Raw genomic sequence first — 21,016 nt, forward strand, 5'->3', positions numbered from 1 at the left:
GATAAGGAATTGGCTGGATGGTCGCACTCAAAGACTTGCGGTCAACGGCTCGATGTCGAGACCAGTGACGAGTGCTGTTCCTCAGCGGTCAGTATTGGGGCTGGGGCTGGGGCTGTTTCACATCTTTGTTGGAGACATGGACAGTGGGATCGAGTGCACCCGCAGCAAGTTTGCAGATGACACCAAGTTGTGTGGTGTTGTGGACACGCAGGAGAGAAGGGATGCCATCCAGAGGGACCTTGATAGGCTGGAGAGGTGGGCCTGTGAGAACCTCATGAAGTTCAACAAAGCCAAGTGCAAGGTCCCGCCGATGGGTTGGGGCAATCTCAAGCACAAATGCAGGCTGGGTGGAGAATGGATTGGGAGCAGCCCTGAGGAGAAGGACTTGGGGTGCTGGTGGATGAGAAACTCAACATGAGCCAGCAATGTGCGCTGGCAGCCCAGAAAGCCAGACAAGTCCTGGGCTGCATCAAAAGAAGCGTGGCCAGCAGGTCGAGGGAGGTGATTCTGCCCCTCTACTCAGCTCTTGTGAGACCCCACCTGGAATATTGCATTCAGCTCTGGATTCCCCAACATCAGAAAGACATGGAGCTGTTGGAGCGAGTCCAGAGGAGGGCCATGAAGATGGCCCAAGGGCTGGAGAACCTCTCCTGTGAAGACAGGCTGAGAGAGTTGGGGCTGTTCAGCCTGGAGAAGAGAAGGCTCCAGGGTGATCTTATAGCAGCTTTCCAGTACCTAAAGAGGCTACAAGAAAGCTGAAGAGGGGCTTTTTACAAGGGCGTGTACTGACAGGACAAGGTGTAATGGCTTTAAACTGAAAGAGGGGAGATTTCAATTAGGTATAAGGAAGAAATTTTTTACAATTAGGGTGGTCAAACTGGAAGAAGTTGCCCACAGAAGTTGTAGATGTCCCATCCATTAAGGTATTTAAGGCCAGGTTGGATGAGGCTTTGAGCAACCTGGGGTATTGGAAGGTGTCCCTGCCTGTGGCAGGGGTGTTGGAACTAGATGATCTTTAAGGTCCCTTCCAACCCAAACCATTGTATGATTCTGTGATATGTCTGGGGACTGACTGGATTGGCAACTTGAGCTGACATTTGTCTATAAACCCCCTGGTAATAGAGATATGGGGGAAACACTGGTATGCAGACTCTTTAGACACAGAGGATGTGAGGTGGAAAGGTTCCCTCTTGGTCTCAAGCTGTTACCTGCCCTGCAAAAGCAAGAGGTAAGAGCAGTTGTCACAACAGCATGGTGCTTCCAGAGTTCATAGTCCCTCTCCAGCTTTCCTGTAGGCTCCCTTTAGGTACTGGAAGGCTGCAATAAGATCACTCTGGAGCCTTCTCCAGGCCGAACAGCCCCAACTCTCTCAGCCTGTCTTCATAGCAGAGGTGCTCCAGCCCTCGCATCATCTCTGTGGCCTCCTCTGGACCTGCTCCAGCAGCTCCATGTCCTTGTTGTGCTGGGGACTCCAGAGCTGAACACAGTATTCCAGGTGGGGTCTCACGAGAGCAGAGCAGAGGGGGAGAATCACCTCCCTCGACCTGCTGGCCACACTTCTATTGATACAGCCCAGGATACGATTTGCTTTCTGGGCTGCCAGTGCACGTTGCCGGCTCATGTTGAGCTTCTCATCCACCAGCACTCCCAAGTCCTTTTCCTCAGGGCTGCTCTCGATCCATTCTCCGCCCAGCCTGTACTTGTGCTTGGGATTGCCTCGACCCATGTGCAGGACCTTGCACTTGGCCTTGTTGAACTTCATGAGGTTCTCAAGAGTTGAGTAACAGAATATAAAGAGCCATGACAGACAGGACAGTGCAAACCAGCTGAGTGTGATGAGCTCTGGTACAGACCGTGGATTAACAAGTGGCAGAATAATATCTGAACCTGCTGGAAAGACAAATTGCAATATCATCTTGGATTCTTCCCGCTCTTATGTCAGAACTTTCTCATTACCAAACATCCTATGCTGTTGATTTATTACTAGCTCCAGGAACATCATCAAAGTAGAGAAAAACATGTTATGAATAAACAAATGGCTATGGCTCGGAGCCCCTCTCTTTCCTCGTGTACTAAATGGTTAATGATCATTTTGTTTATTTCTTCTTGGTGTGTGGTGAAGGATTTCAACCTTTTGTGTTTTAACGCAGCTGACAACTAAGCACAACAGCTAAGCACGCAGCTGCTCCCTCGCTCCCCCCACGTTAGGATGTGGGAGGAATCGGAAGAGTAAAAGTGAGAAAACTCGTAGGTTGAGATAAAGACAGGTTAATAAGTAAAGCAAAACTCACACATGCAAGCAAAGCAAAACAAGGAATTCATTCACTGCTTCTCATTGGCAAGCAGGTGTTCAGCCATCCCCAGCAAAGCAGGGTTCCTTCACATGTAACAGTGACCTGGGAAGTCAAATACCATCACTCTGCATGTCCCCCTCTTCCTTCTTCTTCCTCCAGCTTTATATGCTGAGCATGACGTCATATGGTGTGGAATATCCCATTGGTTAGTTGGGGTCAGCTGTCCCAGCTGTGTCCCCTCCCAACTTCTTTGCACCCCCAGCCTACTCACTGGTGAGGTGGGGTAGGGCGAGAGGCAGAAAAGGCCTTGACTGTGTAAGCACTGCTCAACAGTAACAAAAACATCTCTGTATTATCAACACTGTTTTTAGCACAAATCCTAAAGATAGGATTTGTACCAGCTACTATGAAGAAAATTAACTCTATCCCAGCCAAAAGCAGCACACAACCCAGCCGGTGAATTGCTTCCCTCAAGAAGAGGGGAAGCATTAACAGTCAAAGTAGAATTTTGATTCTTGCAGAACTGAGATTTGCAGTAGTGTCTGTTTGTCCTTTCCTCCTCTCCACAACTACAAAATAGGCTGATTGAGATGAGTGAGTCCTCGTTTAAGTAAGCATCTGGGATACTCCTTCTCACCGACTTAGAAACTGACTTGTCTTACACGTTCCTACAAAAGTGTGTTTCCTCCACTAGCTTTAGATCTCTGCTTTAGGAATCCATGTTAGTCACTTTACTCCTAATAGCGAATAGAGAAAGACAGATGGTGCCAAAGGGTGGTTTAATACTCTAGTTCCTATCTGAGGTTGGTGCTTCGAACTTAGCTTCTGGTAGTAGTAGCTCGGGAGCTAGCTACTACTTAGTTCATGTACTGAATGAGGTGGACTGGGCTCCTTCAGATGTCCTGTATGTGGGATGGGATAACCCCATCCATAGGTGTAGGCTGGAAGCTGACTGGCTGTGGGGCAACTCTGCAGACAAACCTGTGGGCTCCTGGTGGATGACACGTCAGCAGTGTGCCTCTGTGATGGTGAAGGTTCACTGCATACCGGGCTACATTCACAAGAGTGCAGCCAGCAGTTCAGGATAGACGCTAATTTCTTGTTGCTTGGCACTTGTGAGGCTGCATCTGGAGAACTATGTGCAGTATAGCTCCCTTCAGCCCAGTAAAACAAAAAAGATGCTGTCAAAATGGTGTGAGTCCAATGGAGGACGAGCAAGTTGATCAAGAACTGGCGCACATGACACGTGAAGAGAAGCCGAGGGAGAAGACAAAGTTGAGAAGAGTGACCTACCTGTACTGTCCACTGTCTGAAGGGTATTTATAGAGAAGTCAGAGCCAGACATCTCAGAGGTGCACAGTGAAAGGACAAGAGGTGTGGGTCACAGCTTAAACAAGTAAATATCCACTGGACACAAGGAAATAACTCTTCACAATGAAAATGGTGAGGCACAAGGCGGTACCCAGGGAGGTTGTGGGATCCCCATGCTTGAGATATCCACACTTACCTCGAGAAGGTCAACCTTGTTTGTCCAGCTTTGAAGTTAGCCTTGCTTTTAGCAAGGGATTTAACCTCCAGAGGTCCTTCTCAGTCTCGTTTTCTTCATGGTTTGATTATATTCTTGCTGTTCTTCAAACTTCCACAAATGTTTTCCCAGAAGATGTTTGGTAGATTTCAATACCTAATTGGTCTCTGAGGTTTGACTCAGTGAGGAAGTACAAGAATGTAATATGCTACCACTGTTATAAAAAGGACCTGAAAAGAGAGGAAATTTATTTGCCAAAAATGAAATGTCAAACTAAATGTAGGAGAAACATCAGACTCCGAATCTTTTTTTGAAGCATTCTGGATTGTTGCGCATATACTGGTAACTATTTGGACCATTTCTTAGAGTTTGAGTGTGATTTTTTTTTGGAGATGGGGAAAGATTAAAGGGACAATAGCTTGAAAACCTGAACTTCTAGTCTTCAAACTAAAGTAAAAGCTTTCAGTCGTTACTGAGAGAGTTTCTTGTTTAAAGGGACCACTCTCAGCTTCCAGATAATATCTGTCTTTGGTATTAAAAAATATGTTCTATATTTTACACATTTTGTGAGAAGGGAGTTGTTTTGGTTTGGGATTTTTAAGAAACAATCATGAGATGATGCTAATAAACCCCTATGTTTTGCTGGAAGAAGGGCACTTAAGGTGCGATAAGGAGGGTTGTAGCATCCTAGCTTGTATCTACCCTTTTGTAGAGCATTTTGTAAGGAGCATTTGAAGAAGGAAAATTGGATGGCATGTTTGATATGGGCTGTGAGCTAAGATGTGCTTGCTTTCCCTGGAAACTCATTGTGTTAGTGTTTATTTCAGTCATTCAGAAATATCTGAAAGGAGTCTAAAACCAGATTCAAAGATCCAGACTCCATATGTAAAAACTTGGCGATCTGAGAGCAAAACGAGCCGTATGTCTCTCTTTAGGGCAAGGAGGGCTAGTGTCTGGAAGAAAAAGGAGGGAGAATGCAGTTGAAACCCAGAGATGGGACCTTGCAAGCCTGCAAGAGAAGAATGTGTTTGAAGGGCATCAACCAGGGTTTTCAGGTTCCACTTCACTTGCACAAGATACTGGCAACCACAGTGGTGACTGTTGCAGTAGTATGGTACGGTAGCATAGTAGACACAGTGCACTGGACAATGTACATGTCTGAGATCGGTAGGATGGTGTAAGGTGAAGGGTTACTTGGAGACAGGTGCTCTGAAGAAGAAAGAATGATCATCAGCATCAGAGTTAATCCACTGGAGCTGTAGAGCTGAGGATAAATGGAAAGTATACAGAAAATTTTCCCGTACTTTTTTCACCTTCCCCCCGTTTTACTCTTGTTCAGTGTAGCATCCATCCGCTGCTCCGTGCATTGTGCCCTCCCTCAGTGGTAACCAACCATCCTTCTCTTTGTAGCATGGCTATCCTTCTGTCTGGCCTTTTCTCTCTAAAGTCGCCCTCTCGCTGTCTTTTTACCTCCTTTTAACTGCAGTAAGTTTCTGTTTTGCAATGCTAATGTATCCATCAACTAGTCTAATCTGCTTCAGTGTCAATCTACAGTGTGATTGCATTCCTTTTCAGTAGTACTTTTAAATTCATTTCAACTGGTAGGTCTTGGGCACTTTGTCAAAGTACTCACTGTGTGCCTTTGGCTTTTTGCTATATTTGATGAAGGGCTGTCAGACTGTTCAGAGATTCGTTTGTCCGAGGGTCTATAACAGTTTCTGCGTGTGCACCTCTCTCAACTATACTAAGAGGGAACTGTATGAATCACGCAGTAAGTCAGCGTCATTGGGGCCAAACACCTCTATGCAAACGCACGTAGCATGGGGAATAAACAGGAGGAGTTAGAGATGTGTGTACACCTGCAGAACTGTGATTGTATTGGCATCACAGAGATGTGGTCAAATGAATCCTATGACTGGAGTGTTGGAATGGAAGGATACAGGCTCTTTAGGGAGGACAGACAGGGGAGACAAGGAAGAGGTGTCACCCTCTATGTCAAGGACCAGCTGGAGTGCACGGAGCTCTGCCTGGGATGGATGAGGAGCCAACCGAGGGTTTATGGGTCAGGATTAAAGGGAGGGCAGGGACAGGTGACATTGTAGTGGAGGTTTGCTACAGGCCAGCTGACCAGGAAGACCAAGTGGATGCGGCCCTCTACAGACAGATAGGAGCAGCCTTATGTTCATGAGCCCTGGTCCTCCTGAGGGACTTCTGTTAAAGAATATGAATTGTTTTAGTCTGAGATATAATCAATCCAACCTTTCAGAGTTAGTTGTTTAGCATTAGGATGCAGGGGTTACAGCATAATGAGCATAATGTGCAATTTGGTGTAGTTTGTTTAGCATTACTTAGCATGCATAGCTAGATTTGCTGAAGCCTTAGGTCACAAGCTGTGAACTTTCACCTAGATATGCCTTTAGCTGGGTTAGAGTTAATTTTCTTCTTAGTCGCTGGTACAGTGCTGTGTTTTGGATTTAGTATGAGAATAATGTTGATAACACACTGATGTTTTAGTTGTTGCTAAGCCGTGTTTATCCCAAGTCTAGGACTTTTCAGTTTCCCATGAGAAGATAAAGAGGCTTCAACCGTCAGCAGAAGCTGCAACTCAGCAAGGTAAGAACAGTTGATGGCCTGTCTGGAGACAGAGGAAGAATCCAATAAGGTGTTAGAAGACCCCAGACCAGAAATCACCATTGGACCAAAAGGCACATGAAGAGCACGTGACGGGTGGGTACAGAGAGTGTAAGAGTATAATTGTTCAGGGATTTCTTTGCCCAGGGTCCCTCTCCAGAGGCACCCAGCTTGAGCTGTTTTGTTTTGTTTTTTTTTTTCTGCTGTACCACCTGAATAAATTATCTTTATTTAAGATTTGATGCCTGAGACTCTGCTATGGGAAACCTAGGGTCGAGTCTGGAGGAAGAGGAAGTGCCCAAGAGGGAGTGTATGTGTGAGCGAGGAGTCAAAAGCGGCACCTGTTGGCTCACTGCAGTCGCCTGCTGCGAATGTACTCTGGTCAGCAGGACAGAAGCAATCCAGGAGGTTCCTGGAATGCATTGATGGTAACTTCCTTCTGCAAGTGATAGAGGAACCAAAAAGGAGAGGTGCTTTATTTGGTGGATAAAGAATTGCCTGGAAGGTCACACTCAAAGAGTTGCGGTCAATGGCTTGATGTCCAAGTGGAGACAGGGACGAGTGCATTCCTCAGGGGTCAGTATTGAGGCTGGAGCTGTTTCGCATCTTTGTCGGTGACATAGACAGCGAGATTGAGTGCACTCTCAGCAAGTTTGCTGACAACACCAAGCTATGTGTTGTGGTCGACATGCTGGAGGGAATGGATGCCATCCAGAGGGACCTTGACAGGCTTGAAAGCTGGGCCTATGCAAATCTCGTGAAGTTCAACATGGCCAAGTGCAAGGTCCTGCACATGGGTTGGGGCCATCTCAAGCACAAGTACAGGCTGGGTGGAGAATGGATAGAGAGCAGTCCTGAGGAGAAGGACTTGGGGTGCTGGTTGATGAGAAGCTCAACATGAGCTGGCAATGTGCGCTGGCAGCCCAGAAAGCCAACCGTATCCTGGGCTGCATCCAAAGCAGAGTGGCCAGCAGGTTGAGGGAGGTGATTCTGCCCCTCTGCTCTTGTGAGACCCCACCTAGAATACTGTGTTCAGCTCTGGAGTCCCCAACACAAGAAGGACATGGAGCTGCTGGAGCTGGTCCAGAGGAGGGCCATGAAGATGGCCCAAGGGCTGGAGAACTTCTCCTATGAAGACAGGCTGAAAGAGTTGGGGTTGTTCAGCCTGGAGACGGGAAGCCTCTGGGGACACCTTTTAGCAGCCTTCCAGGGGCCTACAAGAAAGCTGGGGAGGGACTTTTTGCAAGAGCATGTAGGAGAAGGGGCAATGGCTTTAAACTGAAAGGGGGTACGTTTAGATTAGATTAGATCTAAGGAAGAACTTCTTTCCTCTGAGCGTGGTGAGGCACTGGAACAGTTTGCCCACAGAAGTTGTGGATGTGCCATCCCTGGAAGTGTTCAAGGCCAGGCTGGGTGAGGCTTTGAGCAACCTGGTCTGGTGGCAGATGTCCCTGACCATGGCATGGGGGTTGGAACTAGATGATCTTGAAGGTCTCTTCCAATCCAAACCATTGTATGTATCTATGATTTTAACTGGGGTGAGGGCTCTATGTTAGAAATGCTCCTTGGGACTCCATTTACCAGAACAAGATTTAATATGTGGTCACTGTGGCTGTTGCAGTCTTTCATAGGGGGTTCATTGCTGGTATTGCCCTTTAATTTTAGCAAAGCCAAACTGCCTTGTGGTCTGTTGTTTTCCACTTGTTCTCAAAATGGACCTTTTTTTTCTTTTTCTGCTAGCAATTATGCCTCAATGAACTACACAACAGTAGTGGAATTTGTCCTCTTGGGGCTGTCCAACAGCCGCCATTTGGAGATCATCCTCTTTCTGTTTCTTTTGTTTGCCTACTTCTTGATCCTGCTTGGAAACATTGCTGTCATCAGCATCACTCTTGTGGATCATTTCCTTCGAACCCCAATGTACTACTTCCTGAGAAATTTTGCCCTTTTGGAAATCACTTTCACCTCCACGTTCATCCCCAGGACTCTCTACAGCCTTCTGACAGAGAGGAGGATGATTTCCTTGCCTGGTTGTTTCCTTCAGATGCTGCTTTTCTTTTACTTGGGTACCTGCACATTTTTCCACGTGGCGACAATGTCCGTTGATCGGTATGTTGCCATTTGCTGCCCGTTGCATTACACAACAATTATGAACAACAGATTTTGCCTCCAGCTGGTTATGGCTTGCTGGGCAGTGCGTTTTCTCTTGATGTTTCCTCCCACCATTATGATTGTCCAGTTGCCGTTCTGTGGTCCCAATGTCATGAACCACTTTTACTGTGATGCTTCCTTGTTGTTGCAACTGTCCTGCGCAGACACAGAGTTCATCGAAGGACTGATGCTTATCATAGTAATTATCATCATTCTGGGTACCTTAATAGTAACTGCCATTTCTTATGGATGCGTTATTATCACCGTCTTGCATATACCATCTTCCACAGGTAGGAAGAAGGCATTTTCCACTTGCTCAGCCCACCTCATGGTGGTGATCATATTTTACAGTACATGTATTTACAGGTATATCCGCCCAACACAGCGAGGTGGGCAGGACTCTGACAAAGTTCTTTCTTTCTTCTTCTCTGTGGTGACTCAGATGCTTAACCCATACATCTACTCACTCAGGAACACGCGAGTCAAGCAAGCCTTAAAGGAGAGCGTATTGAAGGCATTTGCTAGCTCCCTAAGGCAGTCATGAATGCTGGAGTAGCCCATCCAAGTGACTGAATTGTTTCCCAGATGCAACATCAACATTGTGTAACTGCAAATTAAAGATACTGATTTCAAATGGTTTATGCTTTCTACATGTTACGTAGTTCCTTCTTCTGTTAGCAACCAAAATACGCCAACAGAAGGGATCTTCTAATCCTCCAGTACCTAGACTCAGCTTTGCCTGTGTATTTTTTCCCCCTTGCTGTGCTGGGTTAGCCTTGGCTAACAAACAAATTCTTACCCAGCTGCTCACTCACCCCTTCCACCTCATAGTGGGACAGAGCAGAGGCAGAAAACGAGAAAAACAGAAACAAGAAATCTTGTGAGATGAGATAAAAACAGAAATGGCTTACCAACTGCTGCTGGGAGCAAAATAGATTTGATTTGGGGAAAATTAATTTATTGCCAATTAAAATAGTTTTAATTTATGAGAAACAGAGTCCAATATTAAGTGAACGCCTTTACTCCATCCTTTCCCATGTGCAATTTTATTAATTCATTTCAGACTCCTCTACCACTGCCCCAAGCAGCACAGGGTGGGTAGGGAGGGTTTTGGTCAATACATAGTAGTTTAACTCTGCTGCTCTTTTCCTCTTGCGCTTTTCTTCTGCTCCAACGTGGGTTTCTCCACAGGCTGCAGTGGATATCTGCTCCACCATGAATCATTTCCTCCTCCTTCTCTGATCTTGCTATTCTCTCTGTTGTTTCTTACTCTCTTTGTTCCCTCCTCCTCTCTCTAGCTGGCAATTTCTCCCTTTCTTCACAGATGTTCTCCCAGAGGTGCCACCAGCTTCACTCATGGGCTCAGCTTTGGCCTATGGTGGGTCCATTATGGAGCTGGCTGGAAGTGTCTGTGTGTGGCATGAAGCAGCCCCTTGTCTCTTCTCACAGAGGCCACATCTGCAGGCCCCTTCTTACCAAAATCTTACCATGTACACCTGTGGTGGGTTAACCTTGTCTGGCTGCCAGATGTCCACCAAGCAGCTCTCTTACTGCCCCTCCTCAACAGGACAGGGGCAGAAAATAAGATGAAAAAGCTCGTGGATTGAGATAAGGACAAGGAGACAGCTTACCAGTTACCACCACAGGCAATGACTGAACAGGAAACTCCACATGGAGCTCAAGAGGAAAAAGAATTGTACAGTCTCTGGAAGCAAGGTCAGGCTTTGCAGGAAGATTACAGAGCTATAATTCACATATGCAGGGAGAAGACATGAAAGGCCAAGCTCAATTAGAGTTGAAACTGGCCAATGTTGTATTGGACAACAAGAAGGGCTTTTTTAAGTGCATGAATAGCAAAAGGAGGTCTAAAGAAAACATTGGACTGATACTTGTTGAAGGCAGTCACCTGACTAATAGGGTTGAAGATAACAATATCACAGAGGCACAGAATCATAGAATAATTTAGGCTGGAAAAGCCCCTTAAGATCATCGAGTCCAGCTGTAAACCTAATACTGCCAAGTCCACCACTAAACCATGTCCCTAAGCTCTGCATCTACATGTCTTTTAAATATCTCCAGGGATGGTGACTCCATCACTTCCCTGGGAAGCCTGTTCTAATCTTGACAACCCTTTCAGTGAAGAAGTTTTTCCCAATATCCAATCTAAAGCTCCCCTGGCGCAACTTGAGGCCATTTCCTCTTGTCCTATCACTTGTTATTTGGGAAAAGAGACCAACACCCACGTCATTACAACCTCCTTTCAGATAGTTATAGAGAGCGATAAGGTCTCCCCTCAGCCTCCTTTTCTCCAGGCTAAACAAGCCCAGTTCCCTCAGCCACTCCTCATAAGACGTGTTCTCTAGACCCTTCACCAGCTTTGTTGCTCTTCTTTGGGCATGGTCCAGCACCTCAATGTCTTGGAGTGAGAAGCCCAAAACTGAACACAGTATTCAAGGTGCGGTCTCTCCAGTGCTGAGTACAGAGGGACAGTCACTTCCCTGGTCCTGCTGGCCACACTAGTTCTGATACAAGCTAGAATGCTCTTGGCCTTCTTGGCCACCTGGGCACACTGCTGGCTCATATTCAACCGGCTGTCAGCTAACAGCCCCAGGTCCTTTTCCGCCAGGCAGCTTTCCAGCCACTCTTCCCCAAGCCTGTAGTATTGCACGGGGTCGTTGTGACCCAAGTGCAGGACCTGACACTTGACCTTGTTCAATCTGTTTTGTCTGTTCCCAGAGCTCTTCAAGAAAACTTGCAAGGTCATGAAGTGTTGAGATCCTCACACTTTTAGAAAAAGAGCATAAGCTCAAGCATTAAAAGATCAAATAAACAACATGATCAAAACTGCTGTGTTAAGCTTGCTCAGTTTCATCCCTGGCAAGAGACCCTGCAAAGGACCTCTGTTTTGTTAATGACTAATTTCATTACTTGTTCCTTGTCTAGGGTCTAATGAAGAAACTAACTATATGTGGCCAGTTTGTTTTATTGGGTTCTTCTTAGCATATTTTTCTATCTACCAACAGCTGCAGCCAACCAGCGCTATATGTTTCATGCAAATTGCCTGATGATCCTTTACTTCTGTTTTTTCCCCAAGCAGGATTGGTTAATAGATTAAGAAAGGAAACTGAATTTTGGACAAGAGCTTTGTTTTGGGAGTAACAGAAAACAGGGAACAGCACTTGGGCCATGCAAGTGTGAGGTCGAATGTCTACTGCTAACCCAACCACTAGGAAGGAGTTTCAGGGATGATCACAGCAGTGTGTAATCACTGTGCTGTAACATATGTACAAATTGGGCATAGTGTGTGGTTTGTATGGGGTTTTAATGGTTTTTATGATTTTCTACCGATCTGGTTCTTTAAGTACAGTTAGGTTAAAAGGTAGATTAATATTTTCCCCAAAAAGAGACCAATCTCTTTGGACTGGTAATATACAACTTCCTGCTTTAAAGCCTGTTTATTGTCTTTGCATTTCCTAATGAATGGACTTGGTCATGCTTAGTCACTCTAGTATATCCTGTTTTTCTTTGAATAAAGCTTCTTACTGCAGAAGATAAGTGTCAACACTTGTGTCTAGTTTTCAGTTACAATAACTATTTGTATTTGGATCACCAGCACTTATGGACTTTACGCATTTGGATCACCAGTAAATTTATTTTCAACAAATTTTATTGTTACAATCCTGTCATAACCAGAGATGATGAACAGGAGCCAGACTGCTAGTAAATACTTTCTTTAAAAACTACAATTTGCAGATCATGCTACAGAACACCAAAGAAGATAATCCAAAGCAATAACTAAACTAAAACACATGACTTGAGTCAGTGCTTGTGAGGTCAATGGAGCATGAGTAGCTGATGGGGCAGGAGGAGGTACATGGCTGGTGTCTGTGCTTGTGATGGCAGCACAGACTACACAGATGGTGGAGGTACCTCCTGCTGGTGTTTCTGTTCACTTCTATCATGTCTCCAGTCCTTCAATGGGGTTGGTGTTGGAGCACTTGAAATAAAGAAATAGGCAGTCTTCTTCTCAGAGCAATTCATGAGAAGAAGGAGGAGTCTTGGGAGAAAGGGAGATGAAAAAGCTTTAATGTGGTAATTTAAGGCTGAACATACAAAAAAGATTTTTGTCTCTGAATAAGAGACGTCACTTTCCTGTATAAGGTTCTACTCAAGGTCAAATGCTTCCTTAAGCAGCCCTTTTCCCTGTGTTCCGTCCAGCAACATCTGGGTATCCTGAGCCTGTTTGTAATGCTTGAAATAGTTGAACGAGAGACCAAAAACAGTGTTGTAAACAGAGACTGCTTTGCTGAGGTGCTCTTCTGCTGTGGATGGGTTTAGGACACATGAAGAGGCAGCTATCACAGGATTTGGAGATCGCAGTGAGCTGAGAGGTGCAGGTGCAGAAGGCATTTTGCCTTTCCTGAAGCCAAATATGTTACAGTAATTATGTTAATATAAGACACAAAAGTGATGGTGAGTGTATCCAGGAGAAAAAAACACGTCTGTAGAGAAACTCAGGTATTTCAGGAGCTCTGTGTCTCTGCAGGGAAGTTTGAGTAATTGCTAGTTATCACCATTGGTTAATGGCTAGAAAAAGTTAATGGTATCTGGGCTGCAGAAGAACATCTGGAGAAGTACAGTCTCTGGGCCAAAAATAAGGAGGAAGTGCCCTGGCCAAGACAAGATAAGCAGAGCACATACTTCCCTGTTTGTTGTGCTTACATAGTGTAGTGGTCTACAGATGGTCACGTATCTGTTGTTCTCAAGAAATATGTATTATTTTTGATAGCTGGCATTGGTTGCTGTTGAATTCCCTCAAGCAATATGGGTCTGCTTTCCACTTAGCTCTCCAGGTATGAGACAATTGCTCAATGAGCAATTCAATCAGTTGTTTGTCCTGATTTCTTTCCAGTCCTCTCGTTATTGCAGCAATATTTGAGGTGCGCTCCTTAGTGGTCATTAGGCAAAAGTAAAATATTAACCCCTATGTTTCTTATTTTGTATATTAATTGTCATAAAATTTATATCAGAGTAGGAACGTGATCAGTCTAGAGGCAGTCAGTAAAACTGACATTTCATTTATATCTATCTATCTATCTATATGTCTTTTTAATTTGGACCTACAATATGCAGAGTTTTAACTGAAACAGAATCTTTCAATTCTGCAGGTTATGATGACTCCCATATAGTGAGTGAATAAAGCCATTCTTTGTGTCTTTATGACTCGTTTCTATCTCTTTTGAATACTTCTTTATATATAGTTATTTATCTTTTCTTGTCATCACTTCTCCTGCTTCTCTCTATTCCTTGTGAGCACTCATCTGCTCTCTGGGAGTTTTAAACAGATAAGGCCAGCCTTTCTATAGCCCAGAATAATTGTCACGTGTCTTGAGAACAGTTTATAGACAGTGGATACCACCTGATTTCTAAACTGCTGAGCTGTGTAGCCAGCTAGGCCCTGGTAAGGAGGTCTCTTCATCCCAGCAATGGTGTATAGTGTATGAAAATCAGCTTTATTGCCTGCTCTTTTTGACATTTGAAAAGGGGGAGGAAGGAGTATTGCTACTAGAAGTCTCAGTGTGGAGACAAAGTGGTGTTGGGTCACCTTTTGCATATTTGTGTCCATCCTTCTCTTCTTGGATTGCATTTGAACAGTATTTTCAGTTCTGTGCTATTTTTATACCACTTCAAACATCATCTAGCACTCCATGTGCAAATACTCAGTCTTTTGTGTCTATTGTCTTTTAAAAGAACATACCATTGTTTATCCATGGACATGGAAAGCAGCTGGTATAATGAGCTTCTCCCTGAAAGAAGAGTTACTGAAAACTGGATTGGGAATTGTGGATTCTTTGCTACTTAAATGTTTCCAGGTAAGAGAAGTCTTCTACAACTCTTATGTGAATACATTTTTTAATAGCAGAACCATTTATACTACTAAACAGTTCTGTTTTAATTGAACAGAGCTAATATTTTACTGTATCTTTGACATGTACAAAGTCTCCAATGTGGAACACACACAAGATCCAAGTTTAGACATTTTTTATTCGCTGGAAGGAATTTCCTATAAGAATGGAAAATGGGAGAAAAATCATACACATAGAAACGCTGCTTCTTGCAAACTTCCTTACAGAGCCTGTCTGAGATGAGCTGCAGTTTATGTAGAAAGTCAGAAATGTGGAGATCTTGAGAATGCCTTTGTTGTCCACCCAATTTACAGCTCGCTCTGGAAGCCTTTGTACCATTTAGGATGTGGGAGGCAGTGTCCCTCAGAGCATCCCTGACCTGCTAGTTCCTCAAAGTGTAGATGAAAGGACTAAGCAAGTGAGTGAAAACAGCCATCTGCAGGGTGACTGCCTTCTTGGGGCTGAAAGAAACCTCTTGATCTGGCACTGTGTACATGAAGATGGCACTGCCATAGAATAGGGAAGCCACAGTGATGTGGGAGGCACAAGTGGAGAATGCCTTTTTGCAGCCAGAAGATGAGTGGATATGGAGAATAGTGATGATATTACACAGATATGAGAGAACTGGTAACAGCAGAGAGCATAGGAGCACCACAGCGGACAATACAAACTTCGCCAGCTCTAGGAAAAGGATATCTGCACAAAAGAGCTTGATCAGTAGCTCAATGTCACCAAAAAAGTGATCAATAATTTTTGGCCCATAGAAAGGGAGCCAGGAGATAATGATCGTGGGAGAGAGGACAGAGAAGAAGCCCCCTGCCCAAGAAGCCAACCCTAGTTGGAAGAACATCAGGGTGCTCATGATGGTGGAGTATGAGTGGGATGCAGATGGCCACATAGCGATCAGATGACCTGACAGCCAAGAAAATGACTTTGTTAATGCTAAAAAAGAAGTAGGAAATAGCATTGTGAAATGCATCCGGGCACAGACACAGTCTTTTCCAAAGAAATGAAATCTTTCATCGTTTTTGGAACAGTGGCTGTTGCCACCATAATATCCAGGAAAGAGAGGTTGCAAAGGAAGTCATACATGGGGCTGTGGAGTTGATGATCAGCCAGTGTGACTGAGATGATGGTCACGTTCCCAGAGACTGTCAGCACATAGATTATGAAAAACAGAAGGAAGAAGAGGATATCTGGTTCCAGGATTATGGTAAACCCCTGAGGTATGAAATAGAAACCACAGTGCGCTGGTTAAACATCAGCTTGGCAGACATTTGTGACATCAGCTTGGCAAGAGGGTTTTAATAATGAAACAGAAAAATGTATTTTTTAGTCCTGGTAGATGTCATTAGTTGAAATCTGGGAGGGGACACTACTAACACAGAATGCCTCTTTCCTTCTCAGTATAGATTTTATTGACAAGATGATTTCCACTATCTCATTAATATAAAGTAGAAGCTTGTACCTGGAATCTAAAAACTGTCATAACTTAGTTTGGAAGCAACTTTTGTTGCTCTGATTAGGGCTAACTTTAATACTAGAACGTAGTATCATAGAATGTTTTGGGTTGCAAGGGACCTTCAAGATCATCTAGTTCCTAACCATCTGCCACAGGTAAGGACACCTGCCACTACACCAGGTTGCTCAAAGCCTCATCCAGCCTGACCTTGAACACTTCCAGGAATGACGCATCCACAGCTTCTGTGGGCAACCTGTTCCAGTGCCTCACCACCTTCAGAGTGAAGAAGTTCTTCCTTGGATCTAATCTAATCCAAATTTATCCTCTTTCGGTTTAAAGGCATTGCCCCTTGTCCTATCACTACATGTCCTTGTCAAAAGTTCCTCTCCAGCTTTCTTGTAGGCCTTTCTCTTTATGTACTTGATGGCTGCTAAAAGGTCTCCCCAGAGCCTTCTCTTCTCTAGGCTGAACAGCCCCAGCTCTCTCAGCCTGTCTTCATAGCAGAGGTGCTCCAGCCCTTGCATCATCTTTGTGGCCTCCTCTGGACCTGCTCCAACAGCACCATGTCTTTTTGTGTTGGAGACTCCAGAGCTGAATGCAGTACTGCAGGTGGGGTCTCACAAGAGAAGAGGGTCAGAATCCCCTCCCTGCTGGCCACTCTTCTTTGGAATGCCGCCCAGAATACAGTTTGCTTTCTGGGCTGCCAGTGCACATTGCCGGCTCATGTTGAGCTTCTCACCCACCAGCACTCCCAAGTCCTTTTCCTCAGGGCTGCTCTCAATCCATTCTCTGCTCAGCCTGTACTTGTGCATGGGATTGCCCCGACCCACGTGCAGGACCTTGCACTTGGCCTTGTTGAACTTCATGAGGTTCTCATAGGCCCACCTCTCCAGCCTGTCAAGGTCCCTCTGGATGGCATCCCTTCCCTCCAGTGTGTCCACAACACCACAAAGCTTGGTGTCATCTGCAAACTTGCTGAGGGTGCATTTGATCCCACTGTCCATGTCACCAACAAAGATGTTAAATAGCACTGGTCCCAGTACTGACCCCTGCGGAACACCACTCGTCACTGGCCTCCACTTGGACATTGAACCATTGACCACAACTCTTTGAGTGCGACCATCCAGCCAATTCCTTATCCACCGAATAGTCCATCCATCAAATCCATGTCTCTCCAATTTGGTGACAAAGATGTCATGCAGGACAGTGTCAAATGCTTCGGTCAAGTCCAGGATGATGTCGGTTTCTCTTCCCTTATCCACCAAGGCTGTAACCCCTTTGTAGAAGGCCACCAAATTTGTCAGACACAATTTGCCCTTAGTGAAGCCATGTTGGCTGTCATCAATCACCATGTGCCTTAGCGTAGTTGCCAGGAGGATCTGCTCCATGGTCTTGCCAGGGACAGAGGTGAGACTGACTGGCCTGTAGTTCCCTGGGTCTTCTTTTTTTCTCTTTTTAAAGATGGGGGCTGTGTTTCCCCTTTTCCAGTTGATCGGAACTTCACTGGACTGCCATGACTTCTGAAATATGATGGATAGTGGCATGAACCTTGCTCTTCTGCATCTCCGGAAAATTTACACTACATTACAGTGATCTCCCCACTCCTCCCATCTCTCTGAATGTTTACCAAGTTACACAAAGTAGGAAAGTTCTTGCAGGAAAGTTTGAGAACAACAATAGGAAAGTCCAAATGTTTACTTGAATGGAAAGGCTGTCAGCTCTAAGACGTTGTTTTGAACTAGGTGGGAACAGATTTGCACCTCTTTACAGGAGTTCAGGAAACACTGAGCACCTAGCTCTCTGGAGGTAAGCCTGCTAGCTCTAGAGGTCTTAATATTATTCCAGATAAGGGGAACTCTTGAAATTTCAAATGTATTTGTGGAACCCCAATATTTGCTTTGGTTTGCTTCTTGTAAGACAGGGAAAAAATCCATCAGCTCATTATTGTTACTGTTTATCTACAATGAGATACAGATGTAGACAAATAAAAGTTTAAATCAGTTGGACACATACTCCAGTGTAACTGCAATTGGATGCAAAACCTGTCCACTTGTACATCTGGGAGTTTGCTCTCTTAAAAGTAAATTATTCATGGTAAACTGTCAATCTCTTACAACAATAGTATACTGTACTAGTATGCTACTGGAAATCAATAATAACTTTGGATCCCACTGGGCTTGGCACTGCATATAGATAGAACAAACTCATTTTTAATTGATTGCCACAAAATGTTCACAGCCTAAATATATGACAGCAGACAAACTGCAGACAAAATCCAAGGAAGTACAAACAGTTGTGTTTCATCTCAATACGCTCACAGCTTAGTGATCCAGACTAACGAAGGCATTTGCAGACTTGTTACATGCTTTTGTAGATCTGGACCATAGGGACCTAACTCCTTTATGAATTCTTTCAAGAAGAAACTGTTGTTTCCACCCTAAAAAGCTTTGCACAAAAGTTCTTATCTTGCCTGCATTCCATCTGAAAACAATCTGGCTTTGACATTATAGACCCAGGCTCAGAGTACTAGCCAGATCAGCGTGCGAGTCATTTGAATTAGCATCATGTAGCCACCATCTCACTTGGAGCTTCTGGGGAAGCAGTGCCTAGCCTTTCTTTCAGAGCAGGCCTCGTGACAGAAGTACATCTGGGCCTAATGCCACAGCTCCACAGTCGACGTGCACCAAGGGGAGGAGGTGAGGCATGTACGAATACAGCAGCCACTCCGATGTTGCTGTTCCTTGGTATCCAAAGGAATCCAGAGGCCTTCAGTTCTGTGCGTGTCAGCTACACTGAAGAACAAATTGCATTGTCACTTATGCCTAATCGGCCTCCACAGAACTGCCTGTGTAACCCAGGAAAGCAATCTGGCTTGTTTGCAGAAATATGTAAATTATATGTTTGCTACTTTACAGTCAATATCTACAGTCAGTCAGCACCTCCTGAGAATGGTGCAGCTGCCTATTGCACCTGTCTAAACCAACTGGGCTGAGTTATTACCTTGTATGGCTGTGCCTTTTATGACGGTCTTTGCAATTGGTGTAACAGGGAGAAGAACAATTAAAACACAGATGATGAAGATTGTAAAGATATTTTACAGAGGACAGGACAGAGGAGGAAATAGTTCTTGGCTATTTGAAAGAGTTACAGTTGCCTGAAAAGGTTTAAGTTTTACAGTGTGACGGAGTTTGACAAAAGATTGATCTGGGGAGCAAACCACGTTTTTTATTGTTCACTCAATCAATGTAATCAAGTGAGTAATGATTATCCTTCAAGTTTGTTGCAAGAAGGCTTCTCCTCCCTCCTTTCCCTATAATAGGTTTTTTTGTGTGTTTTCATTCTCTATGGGCAAACTCAAACCCACCTATTTTTCTTTATCTTTTAAATAATTAATGAGGAGCTATATTGCAATAATAAAATGTTGCATAAAACATACTTAATTAGCTACTATCAAGAAATTCAGATTGGTGTTACTAGAACTAGTCAGAATTTTGCTAGCTAACACCTGTGAACCAGTACTAAGTACCAAGGTCCCACATGTGTTGGTTTCTGAAGAATGGGAGCCAGTCTGCTAACTCAAATTTTTTATGTTCTCATCACCAGAGAATGAAACCATGCTTTGGGAGAGACCTACTGTTCGTCTTCATGCATAGATTCATAGATTCATAGATTTCTAGGTTGGAAAAGACCTTAGAGATCATCCAGTCCAACCATCCCTAATCCCCATTAAACCATATCCTCAAGTAGCTCATCCACCCTATTCTTAAACACATCCAGGGATGGGGACTCAACCACTTCCCTGGGCAGCTTATTCCAGTGGCTGACAACCCTTTCAGAGAAGAAATACTTCCTAACATCCAACCTGAATCTCCCCTGACTAAGCTTATGCCCATTTCCTCTTGTTCTATCTCCTATCACTAATGTAAAGAGCCCTTCCCCTACCTCCCCACCATCTTTTCTCAAGTATTTATAGGCCGTAATCAGGTCTCCCCTCAGCCTCCTCTTCTCCAGGCTAAACAGCCCCAACTCCCTCAGCCGCTCCCCATAAGTTTTATTTTCCAGCCCCTTGACCAGTTTAGTTGCCCTTCTTTGGACTCGCTCCAGGAGCTCAATATCTCTCTTAAAGCGAGGGGCCCAAGACTGGACACAATATTCCAGGTGCGGCCTCACCAGTGCCGAGTACAGGGGCAGGATCACTTCCCTGCTCCTGCTGGTCACACTATTCTTGATACACGCCAGTATCCCATTGGCCTTTTTGGCCACCTGGGCACACTGCTGGCTCATATCAAGCCGGTAGTCAACCAACACCCCCAGGTCCTTTTCCGCCAGGCAGCTCTCCAGCCACTCCTCCCCGAGCCTATAGCGATGCTTGGGGTTTTTATACCCCAAGTGAAGGACTCTGCACTTGGCCTTATTAAAGCTCATGCCATTGGCCTCAGCCCAACGACCCAGTCTGTTCAAATCCCTCTGAAGGGCCTCCCTACCCTCGAGCAGATCGACACAGCCTCCCAGCTTGGTGTTGTCCGCAAACTTACTGAGGGTACATTCAATCCCCTCATCCAGGTCATTGATAAAGATGTTAAACAGAACTGGACCCAGCACTGAGCCCTGGGGAACCCCACTGGTGACCGGCCTCCAGCCGGATTTAGTCCCATTTACCACCACTCTTTGGGCCCGGCCATCCAGCCAGTTTTTAACCCAAAGGAGGGTGTGCCTATCCAGGCCAGCAGTTACCAGTTTCTCCACCAGAACACTATGAGAAACTGTATCAAAGGCTTTACTGAGGTCCAGGAAAACTACATCCACAGCCCTTCCCTCGTCAACCAGGCGGGTCACCCTGTCATAGAAGGTGATCAGGTTTGATTGGCAAGACCTGCCTTTCATAAACCCATGTTGACTGGGCCTGATCACCCGGTTAACCTGTATGTGCTCATTAATAGCACTCAAGATAACCTGTTCCATGACTTTGCCCGTCACCGAGGTCAGACTGACAGGCCTGTAGTTCCCCGGATCCTCCTTCCGCCCTTTTTTGTAAATGGGGGTAACA

General features: G+C 45.0%; 1 protein-coding gene, 1 long non-coding RNA gene and 1 pseudogene across 2 annotated transcripts; 2 read left to right on the forward strand and 1 right to left on the reverse strand.

The window, feature by feature from the left end:
- The first annotated feature begins 6,360 nt into the window (after positions 1 to 6,360).
- LOC147527055 (uncharacterized) lies at positions 6,361 to 19,608 on the forward strand. Its single transcript, XR_015222872.1, has 3 exons — positions 6,361 to 6,546; positions 14,353 to 14,474; positions 19,573 to 19,608. It is a non-coding gene; the product is annotated as an uncharacterized LOC147527055 (long non-coding RNA).
- Positions 8,204 to 9,145, forward strand: LOC147527056 (olfactory receptor 6E1-like). The gene has a single exon (XM_086626302.1). It carries the CDS (start codon positions 8,204 to 8,206, stop codon positions 9,143 to 9,145), a length of 942 nt encoding a protein of 313 aa, XP_086482428.1.
- On the reverse strand, positions 14,890 to 17,532 carry LOC147527057 (olfactory receptor 6J1-like; annotated as a pseudogene).
- Positions 19,609 to 21,016: the final 1,408 nt, after the last annotated feature.

Source organism: Tauraco erythrolophus, chromosome 25 (assembly GCF_009769465.1).
Source record: "Tauraco erythrolophus isolate bTauEry1 chromosome 25, bTauEry1.pri, whole genome shotgun sequence".
In the NCBI taxonomy this organism is placed as follows: domain Eukaryota; kingdom Metazoa; phylum Chordata; class Aves; order Musophagiformes; family Musophagidae; genus Tauraco; species Tauraco erythrolophus.